The sequence below is a fragment of the Sitophilus oryzae genome, unplaced genomic scaffold, assembly GCF_002938485.1.
Source record: "Sitophilus oryzae breed Bouriz unplaced genomic scaffold, Soryzae_2.0 scaffold_172_pilon_pilon, whole genome shotgun sequence".
In the NCBI taxonomy this organism is placed as follows: domain Eukaryota; kingdom Metazoa; phylum Arthropoda; class Insecta; order Coleoptera; family Curculionidae; genus Sitophilus; species Sitophilus oryzae.
Window position 1 is genome coordinate 11,448,141 of NW_022146424.1, and position 18,403 is coordinate 11,466,543.

Here is an 18,403-nt window from a genome sequence, read left to right on the forward strand (position 1 = left end):
TTAAATTTTATTATAATATATCTACTTATTTTATAAATAAAAATATTATTCTGGTGTTAAAGTTTTTTTTTAACTTATTTGTGTAGTTAGCTGCTTTTAGATACATTCTATATAAGCTTTTTGTACCATTTAGGACCATAAGTATGACTAAAAATACATATTTTTCGAAAAAACGTCGTATTTTCCTTAAAACAAAAAAAAATAAAAAAACGATCAAATTGTCTTTTCTAATTTCAATACAGATTAGTCGTACTTGGTAAAAATTTCGATTTTTTAAAAATTGTAAATTTGCGGTAAAAAAGATTCTTCACGCTCTTATAAAACACCCTGTATACGAGAATTCACTAAATATATTTTCGAAAACCACACAGCATCTTAATCACAATAGATGCATCTAAAACCTGGTCCAAACCGCATCCCCAAATCTTTTTTAGTTCAAGAGATATATTCAACTTTAAATTTACCCTAAAATTTTGCTTGTCCCGATAATTATGTCCGGCAGTTTATTTGACGAAATTGTCCACAAGTACTAGTTAAACGCTTTTCTTCACTTACGCACATACGCCAGAAATAAATCTAACAACTAACCTGTTTGTTTCACTTATTTTTAATGGCCAAGCCGTAAGGGGAATCCCCCGGGATCCGAACGTCGACGCATCGGCCCGGAACGAAGCGGTTTGATCCACAGAATATACTAACGAAAAAGAAGCCCAAGTTCCTTGTAATAAATCGGTTCCATTTTCGTAACGTCATCTCTCGACAAAGCTGACATTTACAGGTTAGCCAAAGGGGTGCGGGGCCGGGGGTGTAAAATACATTTTTTTAATTTAATTGTTTTTATTCCCTATTTGCAATTTTATGTTTTAAAACATATTATCTGAAACAATCACATAATATGTCTTAAAAATAAAATTACAAGCGAAACAAAAAGGAATTAAATAATCTGAATATCTACAAAGTTTATTGATAAAAAGTTAGGCTATGCAAATTGATAAGTATATTAAGTATAACCTCTTTGGTATAACATTGTTAAACAAACATTAACAAATCATAACATATCAGATCATAGAACTAAAAAAAAGTACTATTACATAAAAACAGGTGATACAATACTTCAAAATTAATTTTAACATAATATCAAAACCGAAAAATCAAACTGCAAACACAACCACACTTATTACAACAGAAATTCACACACTTCCGCGGCAAATGTCCAAGAAAGACTGATCATTCTGATTGATCCGGTCCGGTCGTAGCTCACGTCGTATTGTCGGTAAGCAAAATCCCTGTCCAAAAATCTTGACGATCAGCGCCATCACCCATCATAATTAAGAAACTTTTGCTGGAACCATTTTGAATATATCACTTACATGGCCTTGGTTTGATCTTGATTGAGATCGATTCCGTTATTCGGTTACCCAGTAGTTATGTGTCGATCCCGCACGGTAAATCCCGCAACTTCGATCCAGCGGAATCTCAGATGGATCCCGCGTTTGCGGGATCTAGCATATGCGGGATTGCATTCCCTAAGTAATCCTCCGTAATATTACACTTTTTAGTAAAATTATTAAATAGGTCTCTATGCTAAACGAATTTTACAAAGTTATAGAGTTTGTTCATTTTCACAAAATGGTGGCCCATGGTAAATGCCATTGAATTTAACATTGAATTTTACAAAATCTAGAACAGTCTACATGTACTGTGAAGATCGCTGGGTTATCGACAAATGTAGCAGTATAATGTGGTGTCACTCGACTAAATAAAAATTAATAACGATAGCTTTATATTTCAAAAATCGCCAAGAAAAAAATCGTTTATATCGTTAAACTTCAAGATCATTAATGTTTTCAGTTCGGTTTTTTCGCGTACCTAATTAAAGGCAGAAAAGGCTCCAGAGCCGCATTTATAAACTCTAAAGTACCCTAATTATTTTATCGACGTAATCACACGCACCCCGTACTAAACGTCGGACCGGACGACTTAATGAAGGCATTAGCTGGCGAACGATCGTCGCAGCGATCGATAGTTTTTCTCGAAATTGCCCACAAGAGAGACAGAAGAGCTTTAACGATTCGGAAATCGAGCGAAACGAGTTTGGCTTTTGCAGTTAAGTTGCATTGAAATGATCTGAAAAAATCAATTATTGTTAATGCAATAAAATAATTAATGGTAGAAGTATACTTCATCATTTCAATAAAATTAATTAATTTTAATAACAATATACATGTATTGTATACAGTTGGCACAATGTTTTTAGGCAAAATTATGCATATTACAAATTACACATTGTGGCGAAATCAGCCCCGTTCTAATATGTCCCGCCCCCATATGACCCTCTTGAATCGCATTAAAGAAGAGACACCTCAACACCTCGCCGATCGAATGTACGAGAACTATCGACTTCACTGGAATGGCGGCAAATACACGAGAACATTCTAAATCTTCTCTATGCACCTAATGATCTATGGATTATTCGAGAACTGTTTGACTGTTGTTATACAGTAAAACTTCCATATAGCGGCCACAAAAATTTTCAAAGGAATGTGGCCGTTAAGGGAAGTGGCCACTATTGGGCACAATAAAATACAGATACCAATGTAAAATGCCTTTATTTTGGAAACGTGCAAAGTAATTAAAATTAAGTACGAGCATGTAGTACAAACACACAATAAGTGTTAATAAATGATCTTCAGTTTTAGATTTTTGGCACAAAAAAAATAATTCAGTTGTTACAAAAAAAAAAACTTTATTACATAAGAATTTTTTTTTGAAAAAAAAACTTACAATGTATACATATGTATTTTACACATAGGTATTCTTATATACATATGTACAATTGACTTTAAAAAGTTACAAAATGATAACCTTATTTTATATGGTGAAAAACTGATTAATGGTAGTCTGCTTTAAATTTTTAATTTTGATTTTTGTAATTTCACTTTCAAATTTCATCAAAGTATGGGCAATATCAACCGCTAGTTCGTCTTTGTTTTGAATCACCAAAAAATTCTGAATGTCTCTTAATTTTTCACATACTTCACTCATATTATTTATAGATGAACACAGAATGTCTTGGCCTTCATCTTCTTCCTCTTCGGCTTGAGTGGAGTCCTGTCTGTCCTTGTTGTTTGTAAATTCCTGGATTATTCCCTGCATCTCTAAACTAGGATTTTCCGTAGGGACATCTGAATCGACTGTCAGATATTCTTTAAGATCTGGACTTCCTGGCATGTTTTTTAAAATTGAAGATAACTGACTTAAAGGAATGTCGTCCTCTTCGTCAAATGCATCGTCCCCTTTGACGGTTGCAAATCCCGCTTTTTGGAAACATTTTTTTATAGTGTTCGATGTAACATTTTTCCATGCTGTACTTATCCACACCATAGTACTTGCCAAATTTATGCTCTCTTTAGCCTTTTCCATCGTTTCTTCGGTATTAGTAAAAGTCAAAAGTCTTTTAATAAAAAATTGACGATATTTTAATTTAAAATTTTGAATAATTCCTTGGTCCAACGGCTGGCAATGAGATGTCGTATTTGGAGGAAAAAAAATTATACGAACATTTTCAAGTTCTATTTTTGGGTGAGACGTGGCATTATCCAAAAATAAAAGAACTTTTCTACCCTGCCGTTTCATTTTGGTGTCAAAGGTTTTGAGCCAAGATGTCATTATATCTGTCGTCATCCAAGCTTTTTTGTTGGATACCCATTCTATCGGCAATTTATCTACATGCGCTCCTTTAAAACATCTCGGGTTTTTGCTCTTACCTATAACTAGCGGATTTTCCTTCTCACCATGCATGCTGCAACAGAAAAGCAGTGTCACTCGTTGTTTAGCTGATTTTTTGCCAGCACATTTATCATTCTTTAAAGCAAAGGTTTTGTTTGGCATTGCCATATAATAAAGCCCTGTTTCGTCTGCATTAAAAATGTCTTTAGTGTCGTATTCCTTAATGATTGCTGTTAATTTTGTTTTCCAGTCTTCAACAGTCACTTCATCCACATCTGCAGACTCACCACAAATTGTTTTGAAGTTAATATTATGTCTCTTGCAAAACTTATTTAACCAGCCAGTTGAAGCCTTAAATTCACTAAGTTTCAAGGATGTAGATACCTCAAGAGCTTTTTCCCGAATTAAGGTTCCCGATATGGGTATGTTTTTGTTCCTTGCCTTACAAAACCATTCGTAAACTAGTTGATCGATTGCAAATCCTTCTGTTTTAGGAAACTTTCGTTTTTTATCTGCATTGCATCCTTCTTCTTCAAACATTTTTTTTAATTCCACTTTGTTTTTTAAAATGTCGTTCACTTGCGTTCTTCCAACACCAAACTTTTCCGCCAACTTTCGAGCACTGCTGTTATATTTTTCACTTTCCGCGACAATATTTAATTTCTCTTTAATAGACAAACGTTTACGTTTCAAAGACATGGTTGCTGTTCTTTCAGAGTAAGAAACTAAACTGATTCTATATCTCCCAAAAATTTCAGCAAACTACTGACGAATTTGTATTGTATTTGTCACTCTCTGTACCTATTTCTCAAACAAATTATAAATGTTTATTGCTTGGACTTTCCTAAAGTGTCCTGAAACAGCTCTTGTTAGACAAAAAAAAAGGTTCGAAGGGTTCGGTTTTTGGCCGGTATTGGGGCAATAAATTTAATGGGTTTTTCCCTAAAATGTACCTTTGAAGCGGCCGGTGACCGCTTTCGGAATTAACGTTATTGAGAAATATTTTAATATAGGAATTCCCCTAAGATTAATTCAAACAACTGAAAATTGACCGCTAACAGAAGTGACCGCTTTTTAGAAGTGGCCGAAATGGGAAGTTTTACTGTATAAACCGAAGCCTATGCGAGAAAAAAAAAACAAACAGATTCGGTCGACGCGTACAATTGCCGCGCTAAATTCAAAATCAATTCCTTTTAGATAAATAGTTGTAAATAAGGTTGTAAATAGTTCTTTAAGTGTTTTATCGTTTATTGTTTTATTACTTAGTGTAAAATAAATTGTGTTTAAATAAATTAGACTTTTTATACACACGGAACCGACAAAAAACGTAACTATATCTACATCGTGTCAATTTTAAAACTTCCTACCCTTAATATCTTTCTTGCAGTTAAAAAGATGAAAAATCGGAAAGACACGTCAATTTTATTTGTAAGGAAGACTTTCAATGAATATTTTTAGCTGTTTCCTTTCAACCCCCGTATATGTCACCTTTACAATCTTAAATGGGAATGGGAGTCAAGTGGCACATTGTTTTAAAGGGCCCCGTTTAATTCTTTCTTCAGTAGTATCCTACTTTGTTGTTGTTTATCAAGAGGTTTCCGAATAATCGCGTTACAAAGTTGCAGAAACAATTAAACATGCATGCATTGAGAATTGCGTCAGTTTAAGTTACTAGCTCTTGGGTCCTTGGGTGATAAGAGGATCAATATAGTCTCCTGAAGCATATTAAGGTACAGATCACCTGTCAAGTTTCCTTCAATAAATGAAGGACCAGTACTGCCATTTCTAAGAATACCAGCCTAAACATTAACTTTTTGGGGATATTGTGTATGTCCTTCTCGAAAAATATACGGGTTTTCGGCACTCCAAACTCCAATATCGACATTTTTGTTTGTTAACAGTTTCATTTAGAAAAAAATGAACATTCATCGGAAAACAAATATTTGGGAGAATTTTAGGGTTCGCGTTAACTTGACGACTCATGATTTTACAAAACTATTCTTCTATTAAAATCATCGTAATAGAGTTTTTGAAATATCTGCATTTAGTATGGATGGAATTTATGCATTTTCAGTGTTTTTCTAACAGTGTTGTGTAATATTCCTGTCTGCTGTGCCACTATCCACAAGGAGCTGGTGGGCTCTGCCAGCAAATAATCCCAAAACTCTATTACTCACCGAACTAGTTTCAGAGAACTTTGCTACCAAAGCCAACATATATCTGTGACTTACTTAACGATTTTAATTTCTTTCATTGAAAACGAATGCCATCCTTCGTGCGCACTTTCCAACTTTTCCAAACTCTCCATAAATGAAAATAATTTCAGTTCTTTCTTGAAGAGAATAAACCATTCTCACACTTTATGCACTTAATAAAAGTTATACATATAGTGTGAATAAATTATTAATTGAGTAACGCTGTCAGGGGTGAATGGGCCATATGGGAAAACGGGAAAATTCCCGGTGAGCCGGTCCCGATCAGAATTCAAAAAAAGATTGATTTAGCAAAAAATGAATAATAAATAAATAATAATACTAAAGTTACCTAAGATTCTTAGTGACTGTCTAACTAACTAATCAGTTAGATCAATATAATCGTCAGTTGCTTTTAAACATAAACACCAATTTGTAAAATAACTATTATTAGATGTCTTTCTCTGAGACACTTATAATTTTAATAAACATCTGTTTGTTGTTCCGTTTGAAATGTTTTATTATAAAAGGTGAGTCTATAAGTGCACACTCAATTAATTTGTGCTGCTTTGTGCAAATATTTTCAGGGCTGGTAGATATGAATAAAAGAAACATAATATATTCTCTTTATCGTGTTTCAAATAAGTCCAAAATAACCCAGTTATTATAGTTTGAAATTTAAAAAAAAATTGGTTTATTTTAAAAAAATTTCAGCAAAATTTTTCCCTATTTGCATTTCTTTTATAAGAAAATATACCGTGGGAACATTTGAGGTGAAACATCTTTTTTTTTGCAAAAACTTCATAGACGTGTTCCTGGGGTGGAAATAGACCAAACCAAACCAAACCCCTGAAAATATTTGCACTTATTTAAGACTCTTCCTGTATATTTTACCACTATTATTTTATTAATAACTAATAATACTCCGGCGGGCGTACAGTAGAAAAAAAGAGTGAATATCATCTAAATAGTCTCGATCTAAGTGTATACTATAAATATGGTAACGTAGCTTGGCAGCTGGGGCCTCGGTGCAATACTTTTCGAGCTTCTCTGAAAGGTAGAATTTGACGCGAACTCTGAGGTTGGCAGAGAAAACATGAAGATGGCTATCTCTATGCTTGGTTTGAATTGGGCACAGACTAAAGGCCAAGTCTGAGAACTAAAAGTTAAATCTAAGTTGTTTGAAATGTTGCTAGAATAATTTTACTAAAATTGGTGAAACAGCAGAGAAGAGTTAAATAAGATTTAACCCTTTGTGAATACCAGCTTCAAATATCTAATGCCTAATCACAGACCTTAACACAACCAAAAATTTAGTGATGCTCAAATAACTTAAATTTTCTCTATGACTCTTCTTGGTACAATAACACGAAACCTTCGTGAGAACCTTTGCATCCAAAGACCTTCATTCTGACTGAGCCCCGGTCGACGTGGTCATCAACATCAGCTCGCGTCCACCGAGGTGCAAACACCTAGGTGGTATCGAGGGCCGGGGCTCGGCCACGAACGGCGCGGCTTAAAAATGCAAATCGACCGACTAATTAACGAACGGGGCCGTAATCGCGCCCAATAACTCTCTCTCGCTCGCCTCGTTCTCTCCCTTCGCTCCCTGGGACCGTCCAGGAGTGGAGAGCGACAGACCCGGACCGACCCGGTGAACGATAAATAATCGCCTTCGTAATTAACCCGCCTCTGAGGTTTTACTGACCGCTCTAAGTACGCTAAGGAGGTGGTGGTACGTATCGATATTCTCTGTAACCGGTCGCAAATAGTTCAGTTTAAAAATATATTCTCTTATCCTTTTTTTTTTCGTTAGATATTCTCCGTTTACTCCAGGATTCAAATGTTCCTTACAGTTTCTATCATTTTGTAGTTCCATTAGTTCCTCGATTAGTTCCTTTTGGATTTTCCCTTTCCCTTTCCCTTTCCCTTTCCTTTCCCTTTCCCTTTCCCTTTCCCTTTCCCTTTCCCTTTCCCTTTCCCTTTCCCTTTCCCTTTCCTTTCCCTTTCCTTTCCTTTCCCTTTCCCTTTCCTTTCCCTTTCCCTTTCCCTTTCCCTTTCCCTTTCCCTTTCCCTTTCCTTTCCTTTCCTTTCCCTTTCACTTTCCCTTTCCCTTTCCCTTTCCCTTTCCCTTTCCCTTTCCCTTTCCCTTTCCCTTTCCCTTTCCCTTTTCCCGCCTCCTCCTAAAATGCCAAAAGGTCCTCGGAAACATACCCAAAGCAGTTTGTGAAGGTTTTTTTAGTCGGTAAGGTACCTCAGCCACCCCGGGAGTATCGCTTATGGCGCTGGTTTGTAGATTTTTACCCCACCCAAAAAATTGAGATAAATGAGACGAGATCCCATTACAATATATTGTGCTTTATTGGAGAATTGGGATAACTGAAAAATCTGTACGTCAGAGACAATGCTAGACGAATAGTAACTAACCGAGAAATAACTCAATGTAAGACAAATTCATATGTTTAATTATTCTGGGTGTTTAATTATTCTCGTTGCCTTGGGTGCCAGGCCACAGCGGCATCCAAGGCGAACGAAAAAGCCGACGAGCTAGCTAGGCAAGGATCATCGGCATCTTGGCCCAGAGCTAGTACTGGGAATACCCAAATATATGGCCTATAGTGCAAAAACACTGAATCAGGGAAAAGCAGAATGTCTACTCGAGAAAGAGACAGGGGCACAGGCACAGCATGGCCTTTATCCTAGTCCAAGGACCTAGCTCTAAAACCGCAAAAGAACTGCTAATGCTTAGCAGGAATAAAGTGCGGATTACAACAGGACACATGGCTGTCAAGAGTTACCTCAACAAGCTCAACCTGTGTCAAGGAAGTCTTTGCTGCAGACTCTGCGATAAAGCTCCTGAAACAGCAAAGCACATAATATGCCACTGCGAGGCTCTGTATCGCAAGCGACACTTTTTATTTGGGAAAGCTAGGCTAGAACTGGAGAAACATCCTATCAAGGATAAGTTATTGCGGGGCACAGGGATAATGGGTGCCGATATAGAAGGGACAAGCACAATAGGCCTCACAGGTCGCAGTGATTCCGGCAGAGGACGGCCCATTGTGTAATAATAGTAGACCTCTTAAGCTGAGTTCTAACAGAGGATTACTACGAAAATTTGGTGTTACAAGAATAATCTTTCACAGTCATTGGATTGGTATTCTATCAATTTTCTTTTGGCTTTATCTCTTGATCGATTCGGACGTTAAACCGCGCATCCCTATGCTAAATTAACTTGTACACGCTGCGGAGTTAAGTAAATTATAAACGTTTGGGCGTCGCGGTTGCGAGGTGGTCGAACGATTCGCGTTCTTTTTTGTTGTTGCCGTTGTCGTCATCCTTTTCGCCGATGCCGTCGTTTTGTTTCTCCCATCTTCGTCTTTTTATTTCGCGTCTGATCGCTTTATAATGTCTTTCCGTCTTCGGTTGGCGATCGCTTGCCCGATCGATAAGCAATTAAGACCCGTATCGAATGGTAGTTGCTTCGCGTAGTACTCGGTGGAAAGGAAATATGATGAGATATTGGATACGGTACTGGAGACTGTATGGTAAGGGTTTACTGAAAACCAGAAGAGTTCTAGGCAGATGGGGGGGGGGGGGGTGTTAGAATCCTTTGGCGTAATGGATGCGGTGGTTAATGGGCAGCAAGCAGAGCTTCGTTGCAACACCGCTATGTCGCTGTTATAAACCTACAATGCATGGTTTCATATTTTTCAATCTCTATGTTATTATGACGGCTTCAATTTACTTATTGCTGGCTACTTTACCTTTTTTATATCGAACTTAATATTAGGCGCAAAATCAGTTTTGGCCTAAAATGATGTATTACGACATCAATGTTTTGCAGACTTGTTCTTGGTTTGGTTTGGAATAATATTTTATGTTGAGAGTATAGCGATTCCGACAGATTTTGCTTAATATTCAATTAAATGATGTATTACGATATCGATATTTTGTAAAATCAGTCTTGGCCTAAAATGATGTATTATAACATCAATGTTCTGCAAACTTGTTCTTGGCCTAATGTTTTATGGTCAGAGCACGGCATATAAATCAATCGGCAGGCTAACTCGCTTTGGCGGGAAAGCTACGCGCATATCTTCGTGCACGCCGCCATTTGCGTTTCCATCAGCAGAAAGTAACCAGTGTCGTAGTTTTTCCAGCGACAACACACAGTTACGGCAGATTCGAGTCAGTAGCGTGCGGCTTAATTTATTTTGATTTTTTCTTGACTGATATATTTTGTTTTTGTTGTTTTATTTTTGTTTATGATGTGATATATTTGGGTTTTCTAGTTTTATTTTCGTTTCTTATGTAATATGATTTGTTTTAGTAGTTTTATTTTTGTTGTTCAATAAAAGTTTCTTTCTGTTTCCTAGAGATCCTATTAGGTATGTATATATGTGTTTAATTATTTTAACATATTTTAATTGTAAAAAAACAGTAGTATTCATATTAGGACATTCAGCTAAATAGGAAGACCTAATTAAAAATCTTAACAAATTTTAATATTAGTAAGATTTAATGTTAAATATTTAGTAAAATTTAATGTTGTATCTAGACATTAAAAATTAAATTTAAAAATCATTATATTATTAATTTAAATATAATTATAAAAGTAAATAAAATGAGTATATCGAAAATAAGTTAACAACAAATACATTTTGAAGATATAAATAAGGCCCACAAGTACAAGTTGTGTTCTGTTCATTTTGAATTTAAAATGTTTACCAATTCACTTTGTAACCGTATAAAATACAATGCGGTACCTACTTTGTTTCCTGCCATGAAAAAAATAGAAGTTTCTCAAAAAAAATTGTGGATTTGTTAATTTGTGAAATTTGAATATTAATAAAATTTGCTACGCCCATTGATGGGCATAATTTGTACGTAGCCTCTTTATATTGTTCAATAAATATTTTATTGGTATTACTTTAATTCTTGTTTGTAAATCCTGGCATATTTTTGTTAGTTGCATGTTTTTTAATTTTAATTGTCTATTCTCTACAGTGAAATATTTAATTGATTTTTTCATTTTTACTTTTCGAGAAGTATGCGCGGTTAACGAATCATTTGTTTGGACAAAAGTATTGCGTAAATAAAATTCAGTTTCAGTCAATTACAGTATTTTTTTAATACGACCCTGTCTAACAATAGTTTATTTTCTGAGAAATTTTTTGATACGTTTTAATCCGGCCCTGAGTAGGAAACGATAATGGCGCTGTCAAGGTCAAATTTTATAGAAATTTAAAACAATGGAATCTGAGCAGAGTTAGCTTGCCGTGGTCAGAGTATAACGACTCCGGCAGATTTTGCTTAATCTTCATTTAAATGATGTTTTATGGTATCTATATTTTAAAAAATCAGTTTTGGCCTAAATTCATGTATTATGACATCAATGTTTTGCAGACCTATTCTTGGCCTAATGTTCTATGGTCAGAGTATAACGACTCTGACAGATTTTGCTTAATATTCAATTAAATGATGTATTACGACATGAATATTTCGCAAAATCAGTTTTGGCGTAAAATAATGTATTAAACAGTTAGGAAAAGATGTACTTACGGTTGATTTCGTCGTCACTCTCTACCGTGCAGCTATCACTTGTGGTAGAAGGATCTAATTCTGCCTTTAAAGCTTGTATCTTCTTCTTAAATTTCGCATATTTCTTTTTCTTTTCGCGATATTTCCCCTTCGGGGTTGTCGAAAGTGTTCTGTGTGCAAAAGTGTTTGCTTTTTGGCATTTTCACTGCTGTCACTAAACCGATAATTAACAACACTGGGGCGCGGCGCTATGCGTAAATGCCTCGGCGGGTGCGAGAAACGAAGCGATCTAGGCAGCGGGAACCAAGCAGTAAGAGGACAACGTTAGGTACTTCTGAAATTATTTGAAAAAAAATCGAAACATAAATGAAACTTCTACACCCTGTATCTCCGAAACTAAGCATTATATGACATACATTTATACGAACTTCTTTACTTATTTTTATCTGCAGAATATGCTGCCGAAGTTTCCGGAATACATTTAGATATAACACTTTCAAATTTCTTTCAACTTCATTATCTATCTTTTATTATCTATTTTTTATATATATGTAGTAAAATCGCAATATATGTGATATATTGTGATTTTACTTTGTCAGGGTATATTAAAATAAGATATTAATATTATATTAAAATAAATTATAAATACCTATAGTAAATATTTCTATCCACAGAATAATAATTCTATACCATAATGCTTATCAGCTATTTTTGAATTTACACAATGATATCTGTCTAAACGTCAAGAAATGTCACATTGAATTTTACATAATGACAACATAACTAAATTTCAGTCTTCATCGAAAAAATACCAAAAAAATGGCTCCCATCGACGAAGATGGATTTTCTTTAACTCATCTACAAAAAGCAACGAGCTACATAAAAGGAAAGATCCCATCAAGCCCACGAATTCTTATTATATGCGGTTCTGGACTAGGTATATTAGCAGATTCTTTGCAGTCTCCAATCGTGATCCCATACGGAGACATACCTAATTTCCCTGAAAGTACTATAAAAGGACACTCAGGACAACTAGTTTTTGGTACAATATCAGGCATTAATGTGTTGTGTATGAAAGGAAGATTCCATTACTACGAAGGTCATTCGTTAAAAGAAAATAACTTCTCCTGTAAGAATAGCAGAAATTGCTTGGTGTGGAATTGCTCATCATCACAAAATGCCGCCGGTGGTGTTAACCAAAAATACAAAGTTGGAGACATAATGCTCATCAAGGACCACATAAACTTTCTAGGTTTTGCTGGGACACATCCTCTACGAGGACTAAAATGATGATGATTTTGGTGATCGTTTCTTTCCCGTAAACAGAAGTTACGATAAAAATATTCGTAAAATTGCTGTGGAAATAGGACAAAGTCTTGGAATTGGACCTAATCTTCACGAAGGTGTCTATGCTATGGTTGGTGGTCCAAACTATGAATCTCCTTCAGAAGTACGAGCTTTAAGAACACTTAACGTTGATGCTGTAGGAATGTCGACTATTCCAGAAGTTTTAGTCGCGAAACATTGTGGTTTAAAAGTTTTCGGGTTCAGTCTTATTACAAACGAATGTGTGGCGGACTATGATTCAGAGAAACAGCCCAATCATGAAGAAGTTTTAGCAGCAGTTAATTCTAGAACCCAACAGTTGAAAGATTTCGTTATAAAAGTTATAGAAAAATGTAATTTTAACGTAAGTAAAAATGAAAATATTAGCTCTGATGGGAAAAATTGTAATTGTACAAATGTTGTGTAAAATGCTTGGTGCTTTCTAATACATATGCTAATCAAGGATCACATCAACTTTCTAGGCTTTTGTGGGACGAATCCTCTTAGGGGTCCAGATGATGATAATTTTGGTAAACGTTTCTTTGCCATAAACAAAAGTTACGATACGATAAAAAATATTCGAAAAATTGCTGTGATAATATGAAAAAGCCTTGGAATTGGACCTACTCTTCATGAAGGTGTCTATGATATGGTTGGTGGTACAAACTATGAACTCCCTTCATGAGTAAGAGCTTTAAGAACACTTAACGTAGATGCTGTAGGAATGTCGACTATTCTAGAAGTTTTAGTGGCGAAATATTGTGGTTTAAAAGTTTAGAGAAACAGCCCAATCATGAAGAAGATTTAGCAGCAGTTAATTCTAGAACCGAACAGTTGAAAGATTTTGTGATAAAAGTTGTACAAAAATGTAATTTTAACGAAAGTAAAAATGAAAATATTAGCTCTGATAGAAAAAATTTTAAATCTAATATAACACAAACGCTGTGTAAAATGTAAAGCTTTCTAATAAAACCGAATATGTAATACAGACATTATTATCTATATTGTTCTTTTGGCTGTACCTTAACACTAAGCTATATTCTATTTATCTTTAAATTAAATGTATTGACCACTTTCTTTATATAAAATACATCATTAAAGAAAGTATATCTTTCAATAGGAATTGCCAAAATGCTTGGCGTGGAAATGCCCATTATAACAAATGCTGTTGGTAGAGTTAACAAAAACTATAAAGTTGGAGACATAATGCTCATCAAGGACCACATCAACTTTCTAGGTTTTCCTGGGACGCATCCTCTAAGAGGTCCAAATGATGATGATTTTGGTGAACGAATTTAGTTATTCTAGTACTTTCTACCGAAGAATTAAACAAAAAGGAATCACTGCGAGCCGACGCATCAACATCAGAAACAAAAACTACATCTTTCTATAATCCTACTGATCATCATAATCCTAATGAACATCATAAATCAGGTAGTGACTGAGATATTTTTGAAGCTGTTTCTGTAGATGAGTGTAGTGTTAGTTCATCTGAAACTGAATCTCAGAGGAGAACTAATTTGAGAACCAACAATATAAAACAAGAGCTAAAAGAGTGGGCGTTAAAATACACTATACCTCATGTAGCTCTGAATAATATAGAAACACTAATAATAGAAAATGCACAATAAGTAAAAAATAACTTTAAAGGACAAGGCGGAACGTTATAGTAGCCACCAATGGAATGTATAGTCGCAACCTCCGCGATCGGTGTAGCATAACGCTCCAATTAAGTGGCAATTTGGTGGCGCAGGGAACTTTCTTGGAAAAAATCACTTTATGGTTCCAAAGAATCATTGACCATGTAGTTCCAAAAAGTTATTGTTTCTATAAAGTCGCCTTTGGTTAGCTACAATTGTCACTTAGCATATGGAACTATAAAGTATTTTTTTATTTTGAAAATAATTGTAATGTTTTTTCATGAATTTTTTAGACGAGCAGCCAAATGGCGCAAACATGCGTTTTAAGCTAAATATACCTAAAGCTTTTTTCTTTAGTTATTTTGTTATTTCTGACGGTGGACTAATATTTTAAAGTTTGACCCCGGTTTCAAGCAAATTATTATTATTTTGTCAAACCATACCAATAGGTATATTAAAATTAAAAAAAAAACTTTTTTTTTAATTTCACTCAAAATGGATTATTTGGGTCATAAAAAGGTCATAAATGACCTAAATACAAAATATTTTCATGGTGTCTGTCTGTCTGTCTGTCTGTCTGTCTGTCTGTCTGTCTGTCTGTCTGTCTGTCTGTCTGTCTGTCTGTCTGTCTGTCTGTCTGTCTGTCTATTCTGTCTGTCTGTCTGTCTGTCTGTCTGTCTGTCTGTCTGTCTGTCTGTCTGTCTGTCTGTCTGTCTGTCTGTCTGTTGTCTGTCTGTCTGTCTGTCTGTCTGTCTGTCTGTCTGTCTGTCTGTCTGTCTGTCTGTCTGTCTGTCTGTCTGTCTGTCTGTCTGTCTGTCTGTCTGTCTGTCTGTCTGTCTGTCTGTCTGTCTGTCTGTCTGTCTGTCTGTCTGTCTGTCTGTCTGTCTGTCTGTCTGTCTGTCTGTCTGTCTGTCTGTCTGTCTGTCTGTCTGTCTGTCTGTCTGTCTGTCTGTCTGTCTGTCTGTCTGTCTGTCTGTCTGTCTGTCTGCAATCTGTCTGTCTGTCTGTCTGTCTGTCGCATCTGTCTGTCTGTCTGTCTGTCTGTCTGTCTGTCTCTGTCTGTCTGTCTGTCTGTCTGCTGTCTGTCTGTCTGTCTGTCTGTCTGTCTGTCTGTCTGTCTCTGTCTGTCTGTCTGTCTGTCTGTCTGTCTGTCTGTCTGTCTGTCTGTCTGTCTGTCTCTGTCTGTCCTGTCTGTCTGTCTGTCTGTCTGTCTGTCTGTCTGTCTGTCTGTCTGTCTGTCTGTCTGTCTGTCTGTCTGTCTGTCTGTCCGTCTGCCGTCTGTAACACGATAACTCAAAAACCGCTGAACCGATTTTAACCAAATTTGGCACAAAAATACATGGCACCCGTGAATATGGCCATTAGTTTTTGGTGGGCGTGGACGGTTGGTAAGAGTGCAGGAGGGGTTAAAATTTAAAATCGTAACTCCAAAATTACGGTAGTTAGCGAAACGCGGTTTCAAATTAAGATTAGGAATAATATTTGCAACAAAATTTGTAATAACATCAAAATCAGTCAAAGTCGCAGTTTTCGAGATATTAACATATTTTAGTATGGGCGGCTATACGTGCCTCCCGGCGCCAATTTTTTAATTACAAACATGGGTTTATATTGCAAATAATATAATAATTTGAAATATTTTGAGAGGCGCTAGAAAATTTTGTTATATAAACCCACTATTTTTTTCAGGAAAGTTGCGTTCTGGCGTTGACCTAAAAAAGGCATTAAAATCGCATGGTAAATAACAAATAACGAAAAAATAATAATGGCTTCCGTATATTGCATCATGACATTATTTTTTATGAAATGTAAAATTGCATGAAGAGGTCGCTGCGAATAAAGTTCAACAGTTTAACGAATGTTCCACATGTCGGTGGATATCATTTGGCTGCCACGAACCCGTGACTAGGCAGCTTCGTAACGGATAAGTCGCATTCACCAGTAGGCTACTTTATAGTAACACATCATAGTAACTCTTTTAGTGGCAAAAACTACCCAAGACACTACCCGGCTACTCAAAATCTTTCCCCATTTTGGTCGCAGTTACTTGGCAGCTACGAATATACTACGTAGCCGCCGATGATCACCGCCCACTTTGTAGTGGCTTTGATAGTAGCAGTTACGTATCTGCCTTTCTTTCTTTCTTCCTTTCGCTTGGTGTCCATTTTCTTGGTTATCCATTTCGCTCGCTGTCCCAAGGCGGAAACATGGAAGACCACCTCGAAGATGGAAGCAGGGCGTAGTTGACGCTATGAATTCTAGGGTCCTTCAGGAAGAAGACTGGACAGACAGAAATCTGTGGAAGTTGAGAAGCGGGAGACGACTAATGTCGTAAAAAATCATAGTTACGTATCTGCCACAATAAATGCTAGTTGGGCTTGGTAGTACCATGTACCATATCAAATACGTGAATAAATAGATTAGCCCGTTTTAGTATACCGTCCCGTCTTAGGTTACTCTCCCCTAAACTTCTTCTAATAAAAGTAATTATTATTTTATCTCACTTGTAATTATTTTATCTCACTTACAAATGGCTAGAAAATAATCTTCAAACAATTAATTTGCGTGGATGGAGCTTAATGACTATTTGTCTAATTAATAACGAATATAATAACAAATAAAATATCAGACGACCGATTCAGCAACATTATAAAAATATATCCAATAAATATCGTGCATTTTTGTTGGTTTTCGTACTAATATTCCATTATTAACATTATATTTCTATTTATAAAGCCTCTCTCAGCCCGGAGGATTGTTTAAGCGCTTATTGTTCGCCTTTTTATTACAATGGGCTCCGGTAATCTCGAAAATCGTGCGTAGGATCGTTAATAACTTTGCAGAATCGAATAAAAATTAATAATGAAAAATATTATACCCTCCTTTTACTCCTAGTGCTGACTACAGTTATTCCTTTAAACCAGTCTGGATGAATATTTTACTATCCTTATATACCGTACGATGCAAAAAAACTGCGACCTAACTTGCAGATCATCATGACCTGTAACGGTCAAATTTCCTCGCAACGATCTCTGTGTGCTAGCTCATAAATTATCGCAAATAACTCTTATTTTTGCATCATGTTTACTGTTTTATTATTAAATATTATTTTAATTTACGATTATGCAACCCGATATACACCGCGATATTATACATATATTGTCACTGATGCCGACCAGCAGTAAGCTTTTTGTCCATCTCTCTATATCTTTGATCATCACCTCCGTCACTTGTCACTGTCAGATAAAATCAGATGTTTTTTGGATTTATTTATCCTTTGTTTTGGTTAATGAAATTTTATAATTATCAGATAAAATTTCGTAAGTTAAATAGTTATTTTTGATGTGGATCGCAGTGTGCAATTCGTTCTTTTTAATTGTGGAATTTCTGAGTTTAGTTGTATGACTGAGGAGAAAACATCATTTTTTATTTACGCCTTTTTGTGAGTTAGACTAGTCAAGATATATAGTTCTCTATCTATATCCTGGAGATTTCCGGTTGAAATATGATTTTGTGAAGGAAATCGAATCCATAATGGGATTAAAATAGCCTTTTCCGACCGATATTCCGATTCCACGTGCCCAAGAAGTCCCGAATAGTTCCAAGGTATGATATAATTCTTCTGCCTATTCAAGTCAATGCTCAACTGATTTTTTATTCGTATTGTTGACTGGTTTCCGATTTTTCCACGCCCACGTGGTGTAGAAAGATTAGTTGAGTGTTATCTTTTTTAAGTCTTATTTGGTTGTTCGTAATTGTAGAGCAAGAAGACCGATCCAGACCGTAGTGCACAGAACAGTCCAGAATTCCATCCGTTCCTTTTGCCCGTGTGTAGAGTTGCCCGTTGGACATCATAAACCCTCGATGAGGTAAAGTTCAGATTTGATTAGTCCTTCTTTATTACCTTTATTAACTCCCACACGTTGTGCTAGTCCTTGTTCTATAATTGAGGCTCTTTTCTAAGACAACCAA

General features: G+C 35.7%; 2 protein-coding genes and 1 pseudogene across 2 annotated transcripts; 2 read left to right on the top strand and 1 right to left on the bottom strand.

The window, feature by feature from the left end:
* Positions 1–2,871: 2,871 nt before the first annotated feature.
* LOC115881585 (tigger transposable element-derived protein 6-like) lies at positions 2,872–4,428 on the bottom strand. The gene is made up of 2 exons (XM_030899128.1): positions 3,768–4,428; positions 2,872–3,428 (listed from the first exon to the last, which is right to left on the bottom strand). Exons 1-2 carry the CDS (start codon positions 4,426–4,428, stop codon positions 2,872–2,874), a joined length of 1,218 nt encoding a protein of 405 aa, XP_030754988.1.
* Positions 4,429–12,284: 7,856 nt separating this feature from the next.
* On the top strand, positions 12,285–12,755 carry LOC115881586 (purine nucleoside phosphorylase 1-like). Its single transcript, XM_030899129.1, has one exon. The coding sequence runs from the start codon at positions 12,285–12,287 to the stop codon at positions 12,753–12,755; it is 471 nt and encodes a 156-aa protein (XP_030754989.1).
* LOC115881587 lies at positions 12,754–13,758 on the top strand (annotated as a pseudogene).
* The last annotated feature ends 4,645 nt before the right edge of the window (positions 13,759–18,403 follow it).